General features: G+C 49.9%; 2 protein-coding genes across 4 annotated transcripts in view; one reads left to right on the forward strand and one right to left on the reverse strand.

Moving 5' to 3' along the window:
* The window catches only part of ZNF687 (zinc finger protein 687), a 42,811-nt gene extending 31,279 nt beyond the window's left edge, over positions 1–11,532 (forward strand). For both annotated transcript variants that reach the window (XM_082202054.1, XM_082202055.1), the window contains exons 4-9: positions 22–198; positions 2,532–2,694; positions 5,137–5,454; positions 6,267–6,379; positions 7,176–7,317; positions 8,914–11,532. In XM_082202054.1, the coding sequence (XP_082058180.1) occupies positions 22–198; positions 2,532–2,694; positions 5,137–5,454; positions 6,267–6,379; positions 7,176–7,317; positions 8,914–9,381 (1,381 nt within the window). In that variant the 3' untranslated portion in view covers positions 9,382–11,532. The remainder of the gene's footprint in view (positions 1–21; positions 199–2,531; positions 2,695–5,136; positions 5,455–6,266; positions 6,380–7,175; positions 7,318–8,913) is intronic.
* A 4,485-nt stretch (positions 11,533–16,017) lies between these two features.
* Positions 16,018–18,479, reverse strand: part of LOC309520391 (unconventional myosin-Ie-like) — a 53,167-nt gene continuing 50,705 nt past the window's right edge. For both annotated transcript variants that reach the window (XM_082202089.1, XM_082202090.1), the window contains exons 27-28: positions 17,489–17,670; positions 16,018–16,610 (exon numbers count right to left, since the gene is read on the reverse strand). In XM_082202089.1, the coding sequence (XP_082058215.1) occupies positions 16,534–16,610; positions 17,489–17,670 (259 nt within the window). In that variant the 3' untranslated portion in view covers positions 16,018–16,533. The remainder of the gene's footprint in view (positions 16,611–17,488; positions 17,671–18,479) is intronic.

Consider the following 18,479-nt stretch of genomic DNA (forward strand, 5'->3'; position numbering starts at 1 on the left):
CTTCCCGGTTCTCGTCCTCAGGTGCCCGAGCTGCTCGGTCGTCTTTGGCGGAGTGAACTCCATCAAGTCCCACATCCAGACGTCTCACTGCGAGGTTTTCCACAAGTGCCCCATCTGCCCCATGGCGTTCAAGTCAGCCCCCAGCGCTCATGCCCATATTTACACCCAGCACCCAGGCTTCAGCAACCAGCAGTCCAAGTGAGATGGCGTGTGTGTGTGTGTGTGTGTGTGTGTGTGTGTTTGTCTGGGTTGTGTCCACTGCTAGCGCTACTCAGAGGAGACCCACTGAAATTAATGGGCACGACTCTACTGTGAGTGGGACATAGTTGGCCACAACCCTCTGTGTCTGTCAGAAAAATGACTAGAGCAGAAGGAGGGCTTGATCATGGGGAGGGAGCCTTTGGGCCTCCAGATAATGGACTTTTAACCCCCATCATCTTCACAAGAAGATGTAAGAAGACCACTGCTGGATCAGGCCATAAAGGGGACCATCTAGTCCCGCACCCTGTTCTCAGCATCACCAACCAGATGCCCTAATAGGAAGCCCAGAAGCAGGACCCAAGCACAGCAGCAGTTGGCGTTCAGAAGCATTAATTTAATTTAATTTAATTTATTAAATTTGTTAGTCGTGTTATCTTGCCCAAGGCAACCCAAAGTGACTTACAGTGGTGCCCCGCAAGACGAGTGCCTCGCAAGACGGAAAACCCGCTAGACGAAAGAGTTTTCCGTTTTGGAGGTGCTTCGCAAAACAAATTTCCTATGGGCTTGCTTCGCAAGAGGACAATGTCTTGCGAGTTCCTGCTGGTTTTTTCCCCTTTCCCCCCTTTTTCTAAGCCGCTTATCAGCTGATCCGATCAGCAGATAAGCCGCTAATAGCGCTAATCCGCTAATCCGTCAATGGGCTTGCTTCGCAAGACGAAAAAACCGCTAGACGAAGAGAATCACAGAACGGATTCTTTTCGTCTTGCGAGGCACCACTGTATAACCAAACAACCATGGAGGCAGGGCAGAGCCATCACGTCTATTTCATTATTATTATTATTATTATTATTATTATTATGGTTGTTTTTAATTAAATTTATACACCTCCTTTCATCTGAAGATCTCAGGGCAGTTCTCAACGTAAAAATGCAGGATGAAAGCACAAAGTAAATAGTTTAAACCAAAAACGAAACTCTCCCAGAGGGGAAGCAGGGCTTCTTCTTGGCCTTCTGAGCCGCAGGAACAAGCGTTCCCCAGCCCCTCTGACCTGTTTGGGACCAGGAGCCAGACCCTTCTTCATCCGGTGACACAGGCAAAGACTCTTAACCTGCAGGAGGGGTACACAGACCCAGAGATAGTGCAGCCAGATGTGTTGGTGGGGACAGTGGCGCCCTGGGCCAAACATGTGGCCTTGCCATTTTGTGTGCAAGCCCTGAGCCTCCTTCCCTCCTAGAGACGCCCAGGCCCCTTTTGAGCAAAAGAGCATATTGAAGCACAGGTGGTCCTAACAATTTGGCTGCGCCGGATGCTACTCCTATAAAAAGGCTTGTCGGTTTCAGTTTCTCCATTGCTGGAAGGACTTCAGAGCTCTGGGTTTCCTCAGAGCAAAGCCTGAACCCGGCCTTGCATCTAGCCAGAACCTCACCTTGTCCTACACCCCAATTCAGGACGGAGAAAAGGAAGCGCTGCTTCATTTCAGCGCATAATTAAAACGACGGAACTCCCTCCCACAGAATTAGACAAATTCACTGAGAAGAGGCTACCCGTTTGCCTCCCCAGTTTGGGGCAGCGATGCTTCTGAATCCTGGTTGCTGGAAGCTGCCGGAGGAAAGAGGGCTCTGCTGCTTGAATCCTGCCTGGGGGTTTCCCAAAAGAGGCGTCTGCTCAGCCGCTGTGAGCCCAGGATGCAGGACTAGGTGATGGGTCATTGGCCTGACCCAGCAGGTGCCTCCTGCGTCCTTATTTTGTCTTGCACCCCGGCTGATTCCTGCTGTGCCGCAGAGCAGCAATAAGTATCCAAACAAGCCCCTGTGTTGCAAAGAGAAAGTCAACAACGTCTTGGCAACACGACGACCATATACATACGTAATAGACAATCTTTGTAGAATTCCTTCAAATCATAAAAAGTTCAGAATGAAATCTTTAGTCTCAAAGTCTCTGAAAATCTTTAAATGAAGCGAGGTACCAGACTTTGTACAGTGGAAGACAAGCTGCGAAGCTTTGTGTATTCAACAGTGATGTCCAGCACTGAACAGAAATTCTGGATATTGACTACTGTTTCGAAGAATTCTTCATCAGCGTTCTGGGTGGATATAGAATGCTTCATAAAAGTTTGGTACCTCGCTTTAAAGTTTGGTACCTCGCTTCATTTAAAGTTTTTCAGAGACTTTGAGACTAAAGATTTCAGTTTGAACTTTTTATGATCTGAAGGAATTCTACAAAGATTTTCTATTACGTATGTATATGGTCGTCGTGTTGCCTAGACATTGGTGCCGCAGAGCAGGTCAGTTCCTTCCTGAGAGCCCTCCTGTCCCTTTCATCCTCTCCAGGATGATCTTCAAGTGTGCCATGTGCGACACGGTCTTTACCCACAAGCCCTTGCTCTCCTCCCACTTCGACCAGCACCTGCTCAACCAGAGGGTCAGCGTCTTCAAGTGCCCCGACTGCCCTCTTCTTTTCGCCCAGAAGCGTACGATGCTGGAGCACCTGAAGGTGAGTGGCCTTGTGGGGCAGAAGGGGGAAGAGTTGGCGGGGGGGGGGAGGACACAGGGGAAATCGGTAATTTCTCACTTCCTTTCCCCCCGCACCTAGTCTAGTTCCACCTTTGATGTTTTCAGTTGAGGGAGCTGTTGCCTCTTTCACTTACTTTGGGAATGGGTAGCATGAGCCATCAATCCAACAGGGAGAAGGAAATGATTCCATCCCTCTAGGACAGGGGTCGGCAAACTAAGGTCCACGGGCTGGATCAGGCCCAATTGCCTTCAGGATCTGGCCCACAGACTGTCAGTGGATCGGCGTGGGGACTCTGGTCGTTCGGGCTGCCCCTTCCCCCCCCCCCGTGCCATTCCATCCCCCCCCACACACACACACACCGCGGCAGCGCCTTTTCCCTCCCTCCTCCTGGCTTCTCTCTGTCCTGCCTAGAGGAGGAAGGGGGCTGGGCTGAGCTGGCTGAGTGCCATTTTAAGCAGCCCCTCTCTGGAGCCAGCCCTTCCGCACTGCTCATCGTCCCTCTGCCACTGCCGCCCTGGTGTTCCTGTGGGCCAGAGAGCGGAGCGGATGAGTTCGCTCTGCCTACTCACGAGAAGCAGCAGTGGTGGTGGCAGCCCTAGGAAAGGTAAGCACAGCGGCTGGAGGTGGAGAGGAGGAGAACTTGCCCCCCTCACCTCTTCTTCCAGCCCCCCCCCCTCCGCACCACAAGGTCTGAGCAACAGTGGACCAGCCCAATTTTTTTTTTGCCGACCTCTGCTCTGGGGAATAGCACTCTAGGCAGGAACTGCATGTGTGTTGCAGTATACCACAGCAACAGCACAGAAAAGGAGTATGATACTGTTTTCAGGTTCCTGAGAAACATAGCTTTCATTCCTTCTAATCCTCACGGCCGCTGGCTGCAAGATCCTGGCTCCCAAGCACTGCAGCTTTCATTAAAAAGAGAGAGAGGGAAATTGCTGGTCCTCTTGTTTACAAAGATAAGGTTGGAAGAGTGAGCAAGAGCTGCTCAGATCTCAGAAGAGAGACTTAACTTTGGGGAAGGGGTGCAGCTGGCAGGGCGTCTGCCTTGCATGCAAAGAGCCCCTGCCCTCGCCTGCTGCCCAGCCATGAAGTGAAGCTGGGAAATGGTGCTGACCAGCCCAGCCACCTTCTCTTAAGACCGTAAGAAGAACCTGCTAAATCAGGCCAGTGGCTTGTCTAGTCCAGCAACCCGTCCTCACAGTAGCCAACTAGATGCCTGCGGGGAGCACACAAACAGGATTCAAGAGCGCCCTCCCCTCTCCTGTAGTTTACAGCAAGTGGGATTTCCATCTCTAACCATGGGGGCAGAGAACAGTCAGCATGATTAGTAACCATTGATACCCTTCTCCTCCATGAATTTGCCTAATCCTCTTTCAAAGCCATCCATGTTGTATAGACTGCCGAGAGAATAATTGGGTGCACTCTTTCCACCTTGGATCAAATCTGTGCTTCCAGGTGCCATAAGAAAGCTGCAGAGATAGCGCAGGATAGTACGCAACCCGGAAATGATCTATTTCAGCTTCTGCCTTCTGGTACAGGGTTATAAAGACTAGGACTAGCCGCCTGAGAAACACTTTCTATCCAAATGCGATTTTGGTTTTAAATGCATTGTAAGGAGTCTGCATGGGAGTATATTGTATTTAAAAATGGAGTATCAGAGTTTTAGTGGCTAACCAGGTTGGGATAGCAGGCTTGTTGGGTTTCGAATGTCTTATGTAGATTTTTCAATTTCGTTGTTCTGTATGGGACAAGGACAATAAAGAGTATTGTATCGTATCGTTAGTGGCCATCACGGCCTGCTGACTTTAACTACAGTGGTGCCTCGCAAGACGAAAAGAATCCGTTCTGTGATTCTCTTCGTCTAGCGGTTTTTTCGTCTTGCGAAGCAAGCCCATTGACGGATTAGCGCTATTAGCGACTTTTAGCGGCTTATCGGATCAGCTGATAAGCGGCTTAGCGGCTTAGAAAAAGGGGGGGAAGGAAAAAAACACCCGCAGGAACTCACAAGACATTTTCGTCTTGCGAAGCAAGCCCATAGGAGATTCGTTTTGCGAAGCACCTCCAAAACGGAAAACCCTTTCGTCTAGCGAGTTTTCCGTCTTGCGAGGCATTCGTCTTGCGGGGCACCACTGTATGTGCTCTGTGAAGAATTATTTTATTTTGACTATCCTGAATCTTCCAACATTCAGCTTCACTGGACGTTCCTGAGGTCTAGTATTAGGAGAGAGGGAGGAAAGACTTTCTCTATGCCGTACATCATTTTATAAATCTTTTTCCTTTCGCCCCTTAACTCGCCTTGACTCCAAACTGAAAAGTCCTCAGAAGCCGCCACCGTTCTTCATAGGGGATCCGCTCCATCCCCTCGGTGGTTTTTGTTGGCCTTATCTGAACCTTTTGCCTCTCCTTCCCTCCCGGCGCCAGAGCACCCACCAGCCCCAGAAACCCAAAGAGGACCCCGCCAAGAAGCCAGTCGCTGCCCCGCTCACCCCCAAGCAGGAGCCGGCCGAAGAGGAGCCCCCGCCGCCCGTCTCCAAGCTCTCGGAGTCGTCGTCGTCCTCTTCAGAAGACGAGGAGCCGCCCAGCTCCCCGGAGCTGCGGAAGAGCAAGCGGGGCCGCTTCCAGCGCAAGTCGGAGGGCGGAGGGCGCTCTCGGAGCAACGGCTGCACCTGCGGGATCTGCCACTCCTGGTTCCCGGAGAGGGACGAGTATGTCCTGCACATGAAGAAGATTCATGGGAAGGTGAGGAGGAGCGGCAGGCGGCAGTGGGATGATAGCAAGGGTAGGGAGATCGTCACCAGCATCTCTGGTTTTAAAAGGCACAGGGAGAAGGACCTTGAGTGGCACCTTCGAGGCAGAAGGGACAGAATTGCATGGCCGAGGAAACACATTCGTTCCTATAATGTCATGCCCCTCTGTGTGCCCTGCTAAGAACAGAGGAACAGGTCTCTGCCCCGAGGAGGCTTACAATCTAAAACTCAAAAGACACAGGAGGAAAATGAAGGGGCTTGGGGATAGAAATTTATTATTACGGTCACAAACCAGTTCCAACTCACTCACAATATCAGGAAAATCGTAAAACACAACAGGAATACATTGAATTGCAGTTGGATATAACAGAGACAATTCAGATATAGCGGCAGTTAAAAATATATATTAAATCTTGATCACTAAAATATAACCTAAAATTGTCATTTAAAACCTTAATCATTTTGGTAGTACAGCCTGTTCCCTAAGTTTTATGGCAGTCGCACAGAATTTGGCCAGGGGCTGGGGGATACCTCAAAAGGATCACAACTCTCCTCTTTCCCTTTACATTGTACTGAATCAGGTACGAGGCAGGTCTCTGCCCCTCCAAGAGCTTACAGGGAGTGGGATGGAAGCAGAGGGGAGAATTGCAGCAAAAAAGATTGCCCTTGCGGATGCTGGGTTTAGAGAACTTGAGGGGTTGGGCTTTGGGGCAGAGGTGCTGGTGGTGACGTTTGCACTTATTTTGACCTGAGTTTCTTTCTGTGGCTTCTCTTCCCTGTGGTCCCCTGCCTCCCACCCCACAGTGCGTAAAGAAGTTCCCCTGCCACCTGTGCGAGAGATCCTTCTGCTCCTACCCCAGCCTCCGGAGACACGTCCGTGTGAACCACGAGGGCATCAAACGTGTCTACCCCTGCCGGTATGGAAGGAGCCCATTCTCCTGGCCTCTGGGCTGGTTGGCGAGTCAGGCAGCAAATAGTGTGTGTGTGTGTGTGTGTGTGTGTGTGTGTGTGTGTGTGTCCATGCACTCCATCTTTCCTGTGGGTGTGTTGCGCCCTCTGCTGTAAAATCAGGCAGCATGTGTTTATGTTTGCTTCTGTGGATTTGATTCAGCTGCCCTGGTGGTAAGGTTTTAGGTGATTTCAAGGTAATTTTTGTCAAGGGTTGACAGAACAGGGAAGGGATAGAGTGGAGACTGCTGGAGATATCCCCACCACGTCCTGAAGACAATAAACTTGTTTTGGAAGCAATTCAAGGCTTCTCAGCACCCCAAGGTGAATCCCATAACTTGTGCAGAATTGTGAAATGCCCTCAGCTATGTTTGTCACAGAAGTCATGACGAAAAGTATAGAACACACAGTGGGCAGCAGTGGGGTGAGAGATGATGCTGAGAGTGCCAGGCCCTGCCCCAATGAACTTACAGATCTAGATCTTGTAAGGGGAACAGAAGCTCCTCATCTGCACTCTGAGCTTTGCACTTCTCTTCCCAGCCTACTTCTGAAGCGCTTTGTAATGCAGCCACCGCTGTCCAGAACAGCCTTCTGTCTGTTATTTTTATTTTTATTTATTGAATTTATATAGCACCCTATGCCCGAGGGGCTCAGGGTGCTTCACAGAATAAAATCAAGATATAAACCCACCTCCCTTCCCTTTCCAGGCTGGGACACCGCCTCTACTGGCTTCTCACTGCTCCCCCTTTCCTCCTCCTACCCCAGGTACTGCACGGAAGGCAAGCGGACCTTCAGCAGCCGCCTCATCCTTGAGAAACACATTGAGGTGCGTCATGGCATCAAGGTGACCGATGAGACCCGCAGCCAGGAGGTGCTGATCACCCGCATGGGTGCCAGGAACTCGCAGGTACAGGGGGTGGCAAATGTCAGACTCGATGCAAAACCACTTCCCATGTTGCTATTTCCCTGCATGAGGACTAGAATCTTGCTTTTCTTTTGAGGGAGGGTGGATTCTTCCGTGACTGAGCCCTTGCCTGGCATGCAGGGGACACTCCCTGTCTGAAAATCTGGAGAGCCACTGCCGCTCACTGCAGGCAGTGCTGAGCTACACGGACCATGGGCTGCCATTCTGACAACAGAGTTAACTCTTAATTTACAAACTCTATGATCCCTGCTGTTGCACCTGGTCAGGATTGTACTGCCCAGTAGGGTTCAGTTCCTCTCTGCGTCCAGAATCTTTGTCACACACCTCCCCAGGTCTACCCCACCACCCCTTTGCTCAGCCCTGAGGGCTAGAACCATGCCACTGCCTCTTGGTTTTTATCCGCTGAGAAGCAAAGAGGATCATGATTGCTTGCATGGCTAGCAGGATCAGCCCTACAGCATGCTAGACACCAAGCCTTTACACACACACATACACACCGTATTTTTCGCTCCATAAGATACACCTGACCATAAGACGCACCTAGTTTTTAGAGGAGGAAAACAAGAAGAAGAAAAATTCTGAACGAAACAGTGGATGTATGATTTTTGTGGTTCATGCTGTGGCCACAGACATGTGATCTGATGGTGAATTTGGGATGACCCAATGCAAAAATCCTGAGGATCCATGTGGATCCGTGCTTTGTAACCACATTTTTGCACCATTGCAACCCCAGGAAACAGTGGGTGTGTGATTTTTTTTTTGGTGCAGGCTGTAGCCATGGACATGCTATGTGATCTGATGGTGAATTTGGGGTGACCCAATGTAAAAATCCTGAGGATCCATGGGGTTTTACCTCCCCCCTCCTAGGCAGCCTCCGCTAGTGTCCCTTATCTCTCTTCCAATCCCACCGATCAGCTGCTTCCTTTCAACATCCCCTTCCCTCTTGTTTGCATTAGTGTCTTTTCCTTAGCTGGAGCAGTTTTTTGCTCCTCCTTTTCTTCTAATTTCTTTCCTCATTGCTTTAGTCTTCCTGTTTCCTCCCTTTGCAAGTTTGCTGTCTTTACCTCCCCCTCCCAGGCAGCCTCCTTTACCTCTAGCGTCCCTTATCTCCCCCCCCCCATCGGCAAACGATCAGGGGCTTTGTTTCAACACTCACTTCCCACTTTAAAAAAAAAAAAAAAAGCTTTTTGACCCTGGGCAATTCGGCTCCAGGGACCACACATTCACTCCATAAGACGCAGAGACATTTCCCCTTACTTTTTAGGAAGAAAAAAGTGTGTCTTATGGAGCGGTATACAGTAATACCTCGGGTTAAGTACTTAATTCGTCCCGGAGGTCTGTTCTTAACCTGAAACTGTTCTTAACCTGAAGCACCACTTTAGCTAATGGGGCCTCCTGCTGCTGCTGCGCCGTCAGAGCCCGATTTCTGTTCTTATCCTGAAGCAAAGTTCTTAACCTGAAGCACTATTTCTGGGTTAGCGGATTCTGTAACCTGAAGCGTATGTAACCTGAAGCATATGTAACCCGAGGTACCACTGTATATATAAAAATAAAGACTTCCACTCCCCTCCCCCACAGGCGTCTGGCCGGAAGCGGAAGCTCTCCGACGAAGGGGACTCGTGCAGCGAGGAGCCGGACAGCACCACCCCGCCTTCGAAGACCCCCAGGGGTGACCGGAAGTTCCACTGCCGCAAGTGCGGCTACGTGGCGTGTTCGGCGGCCGACTTCCAGGAGCACATCCCCCAGCACAGGACAGGGGAGAGCGCCCACCAGTGTCGCGAGTGCGGGCTCTGCTTCACCTCTCAGGTCTCCCTCAACCGCCACCGCTTCATCACCCACAAGAAGAAGCGGGGGTCGGGCGATGCGGGGGGCTCCAGCCCCCGGGGGGGCGACGCCGAGGAAGGCTCCCCGCCAGCCGAAGAGGGGAAGCTCTCCTGCACCGTCTGCGGCAAGGGCTTCGACACCCAGCTCAACCTCAAGACTCACTTCCGCACCCACGGAATGGCCTTCATCAAAGCCCGGCAGAACGTGGGGCCAGAGAACTAGTTTGGGGGGGGGAGCAGGAGCGTCTGCACGGGAGGCTCTGCCTTGCCCCTCTGCCACCCAGGGAGAGCGGTCGGAGGTTGATCAGCGCCCCGAGGTCTGAGTGGGAGCAGTGGTGCACCCCCCCCAATGCCTCACTTCTTAATAAGCTGTGATTGTGAAGGAGGGGGCGGCAAGGAGCCTTATTTATAAGCAGCTGTCACTGCTGTTGGCTTGGAACCTCGTTGTGGGGTGTCTTGTTACTGTTTTTTTAAACTCCTTCAGTTTGGGGTTATACCATGGGGCAGAAGGCAAGGAAGAAGCATTACACCTGGTGGCGCTGAGGAATAGGACCCTGAGCCCCAGTGGATTAAAGCTGCTGTAAGCAGGGGTGCCCGCCTTGCCCTTCCTGGCAAGAACTTCCTGTCAGCTTTGCTTGCTGATCACTGGAAAAGGCAGGCGAAGCCTCGCGATGCTCCTCTTCTTCCTTTCCTCTTCCTCCTCCCTGCACAGGGGCACTAACCCATCCCAGTACATGACCCCTTTGCGTTGCCCCCTCAGTTCTGCCACCGCCACCCTCCCTCCCCTCTGATTTTGCCCCCTCCCACTCTTTCCACCACCCTCTTTTTCTCCCCTCCAGGATTTCCAAAAGCTTCCTGGGTTTTAGTTCTTCTCTTCCCGAAAAGAGGGATTCGTTTCAGCTTCACCTTTCCTGTTTTGTCGTCATTTCTTTTTTTAAAATCATGTTCGCCGCTGCAGGACGGGAAGTCGCAATTAGCTACAGGTTAGTGCCTCTGTCCTCCCCCTTGCCTTTCTCAGTCGGAATCATGGGTCAATTCTTCCGCCTCTCTGAAGCACGGTGTTCCCCTCCGCCCTCCTTCACTGCTGATCGTAATACTGACTCCTTTTTTTGTATTCTAGCGCTACCCTTTCCAAGCCATTCCAAGGGGCAGTTTTAGAAAGCAAACCAAACACACATAACCCCCAGCGTTATTGGTGTTTGGCTCACAGTGTGTGTTGTGTGGATGAGAATCCAGACCAGGAATGGGGGTTATCTGGGGTTCCAGTCTCGCAATCCTGAGCACTGGGCATGTTGGCTGCTGGGAGTTGGGAGGCCAGCAGGGTTTGGGGAGAGCAGAGGTCTCTCCATCGCTGTTACAATGGGCACTCAGTCAGCAGCCATTGCCCCTTGGATCCCAAACCTGCCTGCCAAACTATGTGCCACCTCTTCCAGCTTTTCCCAAGGGGTTGAATGGAGAATGAAAACGGGGGTTAGGAGGCAGATGAGGCTCTGTGTCTTTGTGTGTCAGCTGAAGGGTGGTGGTGGTGGTGGGGACCTCCAGAAGGTTCAAAACAGGTGTGTGTGTGTATCCACTGCAATAACTTCCTAATATTTGGTCGCCAGGAAAATCCATTGCTGGGGAGGTGTTGACTGGAGGCAGAGGGGGATGGCTAATATTCCACCCTTAACAGAAAACGAAAAGGCAGCTGTAGTGACCAGATACATGTCTGATTGGCAACCCAGGTGGAAGGATACGGACACGGCTGTAACTTGTTCAGCTACAGCTGGGGGATTCAAATGCTTGCACACTTCTCCCCCCGCCCCTCGCATAAAATCCTGGTGCCCCATTTCTGCCCTTACTTGCAAAAGGGTTAGGAAGGCTTCGCTTGACCCCGTCCTCAATCCTGTGCTCTTCCACCGCTCACGTCCAATTTCAGTGGGGCTCTCCCAGGAGAGAATTTTACGATGGACAGTCCAGTCAACCTCTTGATTAAGGTCAATGACCCGTGTTTAAAACAAACAAATCAAACCTTTCTGCAAATGTATAGCACACCTCCCCATCCTCTCTGTCGACACTTAATGGCATGCCAGCCTCCTCTGGCGGTTGGATCGGCTGCGTTAATCATGTATTGACAAACTTCACTGCCAAAGGGGGTGTTTGTCTATATCATGCTGATTTAGCAATTAATCATGATCTTGAGTCTCTGCCCTCACCCTCCACCTCAAAAACCCCACTGCCTCCAGAACGAACTTGAAGTCCCTTCTGTAGATGATCATTCCGAGGTTTTGTGACCAAGAAAACAACATACAATGCCGCCTCTTTATTCTAACGAACGTCGAGCCTCCAGCTTCATATTTCAATAAAGGTTTGAAAAGCGGCAGTTCTGTGCTTTTTTAAAAAAAACCTCCCATAATCAGTTCATGTGTAAAGGTTTGTGGGGGGTACTTTTGTGCTTTGTCTAAAAGGAAACCATGGAAGGGAGTCTCGTAGATCTCTTTTTAAAAAAAAAAATAATGTGCACAAGTGATTATTTTAGTAACTTGGATTTTCTTTATTTGTCTTTGACTCGTCACTAATTCTTATTAACCCAGCGTGTGTCCTTTAAACAAATCTGTTAACATACACTTTTTTTTTAACTAAAAAGAAAAACAAAAAAGGTAATGAGTGTTGTAATGTCCTGTTTCTGAAAATATTAGTTTGCACATCCGTTAAATTCGTTTTGGAGAAATAGAAAAGATGGAGGCCCTTTTCAGTTGTCAAATGGTTAGAGCAGGGAGAAGTTGACTGTGGCCCGTCCAGGTCACTGTTTCGCAAACTTAAAATAACCGCACTCCCCTCCTGAGAGTTTAGTTTTCCTGGCTTGCCCCTTCTCGGGTGAAGATAATTTGGGTGTAGTTTTAATAATAATGTTTTTAACCTTTGAATTGTTTTTTTTTTTTTGCAGCTTTAAAAAAAAAGCCTGTGCTAAAGTAAAAGAAAAAAAATCCCTGTACCCTTTGAAACCCTTTCACATACCCCTGTTGGGGTGCAGGTACCACACTTGGGGAAATACGGCTATAAAACAACCTTTGCCAACCTTGCACCCTCCAGATGGCTGGGGGCTGATGGGACTTGTAGTTCCCAGCATCTGCCTGCCTTAGGCCTCTGTCGCCTTTTGGCCATAGGGCTATTCAGACAGTAAGCTGCATAGCTAAATACAGTGGTGCCTCGCAAGACGAAATTAATCCGTTCCGCGAGTCTCTTCGTCTAGCGGTTTTTTCGTCTTGCGAGGCAACCCTATTAGCGTCTTAGCGGATTAGCGCTATTAGTGGTTTAGCGGCTATTAAAGGCTTAGCGGATTAGCGGCTAAAAGGCTTAGAAAAAGGGGGGGAGCGGGGAAAAATCGGAACACTTGCAAGACGTTTTCGTCTTGCAAAGCAAGCCCATAGGGAAAATCGTCTTGCGAAGCAGCTCAAAAACGGAAAACCCTTTCGTCTAGCGGGTTTTCCGTCTTGCGAGGCGTTCGTCTTGCGGGGCACCATTGTATCTGGAGGGTCACCGGCTTCCCATCCCTGAGCCAGAGAAGAAGAAGAAGGGTAGGGTGGCTGAAAGTTACGTTTCCGATCTTTAGACTGTTTTAACTTTTTTAATCCCAACTGTAACACATCACAGGCAAGAGCGTAGGCCAGAGAAATGGATGCTTTTTATTACTGTGTTCACACTTGCTTGAGAAGGAACGATGGCTCTTCATAGAACTGGGCTCCATCTGGTTCTTCCCATATCCTCCTCCTCCTCCTTTGGCAGTGGAGTTGTAGATTCTGTGGGCAGGATGAGCAGAGCACTCTGCTGCTGTGACCTACGGATCTGAGTTCGAATGCTCCCCTCGCCCTCTCTGCCACCACCTGCTTTTAATGCCTTTTTCTCCCTTAGCACTAGAACTGGTTTTGGCAACCTTCCGCAATGGGTCTCAACCCCCCTCCTGAATCTGCATGTAAGTCAGTCCTCCTGCACCCATATGGGATCCTACTTCCTTGTAAACATGCCAAGCAAGAGGGGCTGAGTGGTTAGCGAAGTGAGTAAGAGGGTGGGGGTTGTCTCTGGGGCAGCAGCTGCACGCTCAAAGCCCCAGATGTTCAGTGGTACTTTGCACAATCCTGCTGGGTGCAGATTTGAGAGGTGGGATTTCCACCCTAGAAGGGACATGGGATTCTGTTCTGTCTTATTGGTCTCCTCCTCAAGTCCAGCTTGGGAAATGCAGTGAAGATCCAACATAAGACAATAAATTCACATTTTCCCCCCTACAGAACTTCTGTAACATCAGCTATGTGATTGCAGTCCTCATAATGTCTTTTAAAAAATAATCATATCCACTCTGCCATTATGTGGGGATGTTTTTTGGAAACGAGCTGTTTCACCAGAGCAGAATTGAGGGGGGTGATGATGATGAGGAAGATCAGTACTGTTTAGCTCCTTCCCATGAATCTTGTATGACGAACTCATCTTCCTAACTATTCACCAGAAGCCCCTGATGGTTCTCCCTGTCCCACTCCTCCTCCTCCTAAGTAAAACGTGTTCATTTATTTTAGGCAACTTCTTGTCTCTGTTAAACACCTACTTAACTCATCTTGCCCCCCCTTTTTAATTTAAAGAAAAAAGATTTTTTTTAAAAAAATAGCTGAAAGTGTAAATGATGTTTCATAGAACTTTCTTACCGTTTTAGGGGCTACGGAAGAGAATCGATTGCTTTGTAATTATTGAAGATTGACTTCCAAACCTAACCCCCCCCCCTTTCTTTTCTTACCTTGCACGCACTTCAGTGCCTTTAGGTATATCTTGTGGGCTTTTTAAAAAACAAAAAACAAAAAAGACTCTGAATTCTGTATATTTGTTTTCTAGCAGGTGAAAAACTATGGAGGGTCATGGGAGGTTCGGGGGGGTCACGACTGTGAACTGAATATTATGCTACATTAAAAAAAAAATTTGGTCACTGAAAAAGTCTCTCAGGTTAACTCCTTTCACTGTACTGATAATGCAATTAAAAACTTCTAGTGGTTTAACCCCTCTCCAGGCCTGGACTTAATTGAAATTAATCCCTGGTGCTTTGATTTTACCTTTGCTCCTTTCCTTCCACAGAGGGAGTGGGGGCAAGAAAGAAATACCCTGTCATTGCTTTCCATGAGGCTGTGGTGCCAGCTACAGTTTTGCAAAAGAGCTTTCGTTAAAGTCCCCGCGTCTCAGCAAAAATTTGCAAGCAATAAAATTTGCAAATCTGGAAGTGGCGGTTCAGAGGCAATACACTCCTTTGCCATCCCAGGGCGGCTGCAAACGGGCCAGGACTGAAAAACGATACCTCCTCACCACCTGCTTCCCTCTGTGAACCAACTCAGCTCATCTTTTGTGGCTTCGGCTGAGTAATAAACCCCGTCCTGACGTCGAAGGAAGTCTCAAAAAGGAAACGTGTAATTTGGAGCTAAACCTGGCTCACAGAGAACGTCCGTGTGGCAGCCAAGCGGGCTTTGCGGAGGGCTTTCAACATGCGGCACCATTAGTGGGCCTGTCGCCTCTGAGTGTGTCCTCCTGTCTGGGGTAGGAAGTGTTTTATTATTTAAGGCTCACTCAAACTAATGGCTTTATTTTCCAACAAGGGAAAAACAGAGCCAAGAGACGTCTTAGTGGGCAACTTATCTCAAGAGGGACCCCCTTACTCCCTCCAATCCATGATTTTGTCCTGTCTGCGATTACTGTATATTTTGCTCTATAAGTTGCACCTGACCATAAGACACCTAGTTTTCAGAGGAGGGAAACACGAAAAGAAATATTCTGAACGAAACAGTGGATGTATGATTTTTGTGGTTCATGCTGTGACCACAGACATGTGGTTTGACGGTGAGTTTGGGGTAGCCCAATGCAAAAATCCTGAGAATTCATGTGGATCCGTGCTTTGTAACCACGTTTTTGCGCCATTGCAGCCCCACGCAACAGTGGATGCGTGATTTTTTTTTGGTGCAGGCTGCAGCCATGGACATGGTATGTGATCTGATGGTGAATTTGGGGTGACCCAGTGATGGTCCCAGTGAAGGTATTTGCTCCCAGTATGCACCCCCTCTCTTTTTCCACTTAAGGAGTCCTTCTGGATCACATCAAACCTCCATCAAGTGCACTTCCCTGTTTGCTACAGTGGCTAGAGAAACCCCCGTCATGTGCCCATCAGGAGGGCAACTGCAGACACACATACACACACTCCAGGATCCTCCACACACAGCCTCTGAAAACAGAAGTCCCAGGTAGATCCCCTCATGCATTAGCTGCCTAGCTTTTATGGATCATACGTAAGCTGCCCCGGGAGCCATTTTGGCCAAAGAGAGCAAACATTAATGTAGATAAACGAATAAATGTAACTCATAGACTTCCTTTCTCTACAACTTTGAGCACTGCAATTTGCAACCACAAAGCCATTCCAGACCTTGCAACTCCCAATTCTAAGATCCTTCGAAGGTAGCCAGATGGGAACAAAAACATGACGGCATTCCTGCACTTTTAGAACAGGTAATTCGAGCCTGTGCAGTCCCTGCTTCACGCCACACCTGATGAAAATGCCTTCCTCGGCTGTTAAAAGGTGCAGGAGCCCTTTGGCAACGTGTCTTTCCAAGAAGCTTTCGCAATTTATCCTCCAAAGCTTCTTGGAATTTGTAATCCCAGATTACCTGCTCTGGTTCCCAAAGTAGAAGCAATGAAATGCCCCCCCCCCCCATTCCACACACTCCCCCCCCCCCCGGCCCCGTTTGGGAAATGTGTGGGGACTGCACTGCAGGGGGGCAGGGCAGGGCCTTTGCTGAGAAATTAGGCAGGGTTCAGCGACCCACATTTTCATCAAATAAAACCCATTTACAGAAAAGGGTTCCTGATGCACATAATTTATTTCGCACGCAGGTTCTGTGGTCCCGCTCCTGCTTAAATGCCAGTGCTTGCTTGGCCTCAGCAGGATTCTGCAGGGAGCTCCTGTGACTCCCGTACAGTCATGGTGCATATGCAGAATGCAAACCGCTCACCCTGCGACAACAGGCTTTCTTGCTTGGAAGCTTAAAAACAAAAACCTGCCCGTTTTCACGGACAAAACGCCTTCCACTGGAGGGGTAAAAAAGGAGGCCTGTGCTTTCCCATCCTGTTCTTGATTTCAAAGTTCAGCCATGCTGGCACTGTCATGGCTTTCAAAGGCAGCCATTTATATATATATATATAAAATAAACACCCCCCCCCTTGTCCTTGTGCAATGGAACAGAGAAAGGCAGGCGTCTCCCAAGCCACGAAGCAGCTCTTTTTGCTGGCCAAAGTTCCTTCTCTAGCCTGCAAAGTCCACAGCAGCTGGTGGAGGGGGGCAGTCTAGGAAGAGAACGCTGAGAGTCGTCTGCCCGCCTCAGATTTTCTCCACGTAGTTCCCCGGGAACAAACCTTCTTTGCCACGGATGCGGCCCTGCCACCAGCCGGAATGGTCTGCAAACAGGCGGAATAAGAGTCAGGAGCTCAGATATCGGGAGAGCTCTGCTGGATCACACCAGAAGTCAGTCCCATACAGCTCCCGAATTTCCCAGAAGGAGCCAGCAGATCAGAGGACACCAGAAACAGAACATTCGCACTCCCACCTGTCACTTGCTGCACCTGGTGCTCAGCTAGACTGCCCCTGCACATCGAGGCTCCACCTGCCTCCGAGAGCTTACGACGGAGATTACGAACATGGGGAGCTCCAGGTGTTTTGGGGCCATAGCTCCCATCACCTCCACTTAACACAGGGGCAGGGATGATAAAAACTGTAGTCAGTCATTATCTACAATTGATAGATCCACCCAGGCACCAGGTATTCATTACTGCGGAAACCACATTTTGTGGACCTTCTATTTGAGATTAAACCACCCCCGCTGTCTTGAAAAGCCGTCTTTTAAAAATTTTCAGCAGGCATTTAAAACCATTTCTGATTTTCTCTGTTTATTGTACAACACCTGTAATTCCTTAGAAATGTAGAGCTGGAAGGGACGCAAAGGTTCATCTATTCCAACTCCCGGCAATTAAGTGGCATGCAAATTGTTGAAATAAACGAATAAGCCAGGGCTGGCTAATGTGGTGCCCTGCAGATGTCTAAGAAAAATGGGTAGACCTTATTTAAAAATTACAGGAGTGGTTTCGCTAGAGCAGGCCATAATGGGTCCGTCTCATCTGCCATCTCATTTCTGGATGTGACTCTGAGCTAGACTGCCCCTGAACCTGGAGGCACCAGTAGCTATCATGGACAACAGCCACTGAACTCAAGGTTGGGCCGGGAAACGGGGTCCATTCAACACACGCACCTCGCCAAGAAAAGACCCCCAAAAGCTCACCTTCCTTGATTATTTCAATGAACTCGTTGGCGTTGAAGCTGAGCTCATCTGTGTCTTGGGCGTCGTAGGCGTACAGGGCCCTGCACCGCGGGAGGCAAGGCTGAGGTTTCGGTTTGGGCTTGGGCTTGGCCCGGCCTCCTCCTGGGATGGGCTTGGCTTCCTTGGACAGGCGCCTCTGGAGGCTGGAGAAAAGAGAGGTCAGCATTGGGACTGGAGCAAACGTCAGCTCTCCTCCTTTCCCACCTAATTCTGCTGGAATGATCCACCACATCCCAACGTCGGCCAGAAAGGAAGGCCCTCTCCAAAGCTCTTGGGGTGTGGCGAGAGCCTTTGGCCCTCCAGACGGGTCTGCATGACAACTCCTGAGAAATTAAGAGCCTTCCAGATCAGGCCACCATCTTGTCCTCACAGTGGCCAAATGCCCTTTGGAACTTAGGAATCTCGATAGACTGCCTTTGGACCTGGAAGTTCCAGAAGGACCTAAGAGCAGCCTGGCAATCTGGATCAGGCCCCATCTAGTCCAACCCCCTTCAGATCCATCAGCAAGCATGGCCAACGGTGAGTGACCATTATGGGACAGCTGCAGGTTTCCTGGCCTAAACGAGAGTCCTTAAAACAACGAAATGTGCAAGTTAAAAGTTAAAGGGACCCCTGACCATCAGGTCCAGTCGTGGCCGACTCTCGAGTTGTGGCGCTCATCTCACTTTACTGGCTGAGGGAGCCAGCGTACAGCTTCCGGGTCATGGGGCCAGCAGGACTAAGCCGCTTCTGGTGAACCAGAGCAGCGCACGGAAACGCTGTTTACCTTCCCGCCAGAGCAGTACCTTGCACTTTGACGTGCTTTCAAACTGCTAGGTGGGCAGGAGCAGGGACCGAGTAACGGGCGCTCACCCCGTCGTGGGGATTCAAACCACCGACCTTCTGATCAGCAAGTCCTAGGCTCTGTGGTTTAACCCACAGCGCCACCCGTGTCCCCACAAGCTGGCTCCTT

This window comes from Podarcis vaucheri (genome assembly GCF_965113315.1).
Source record: "Podarcis vaucheri genome assembly, chromosome: 16".
Lineage (NCBI taxonomy): Eukaryota > Metazoa > Chordata > Lepidosauria > Squamata > Lacertidae > Podarcis > Podarcis vaucheri.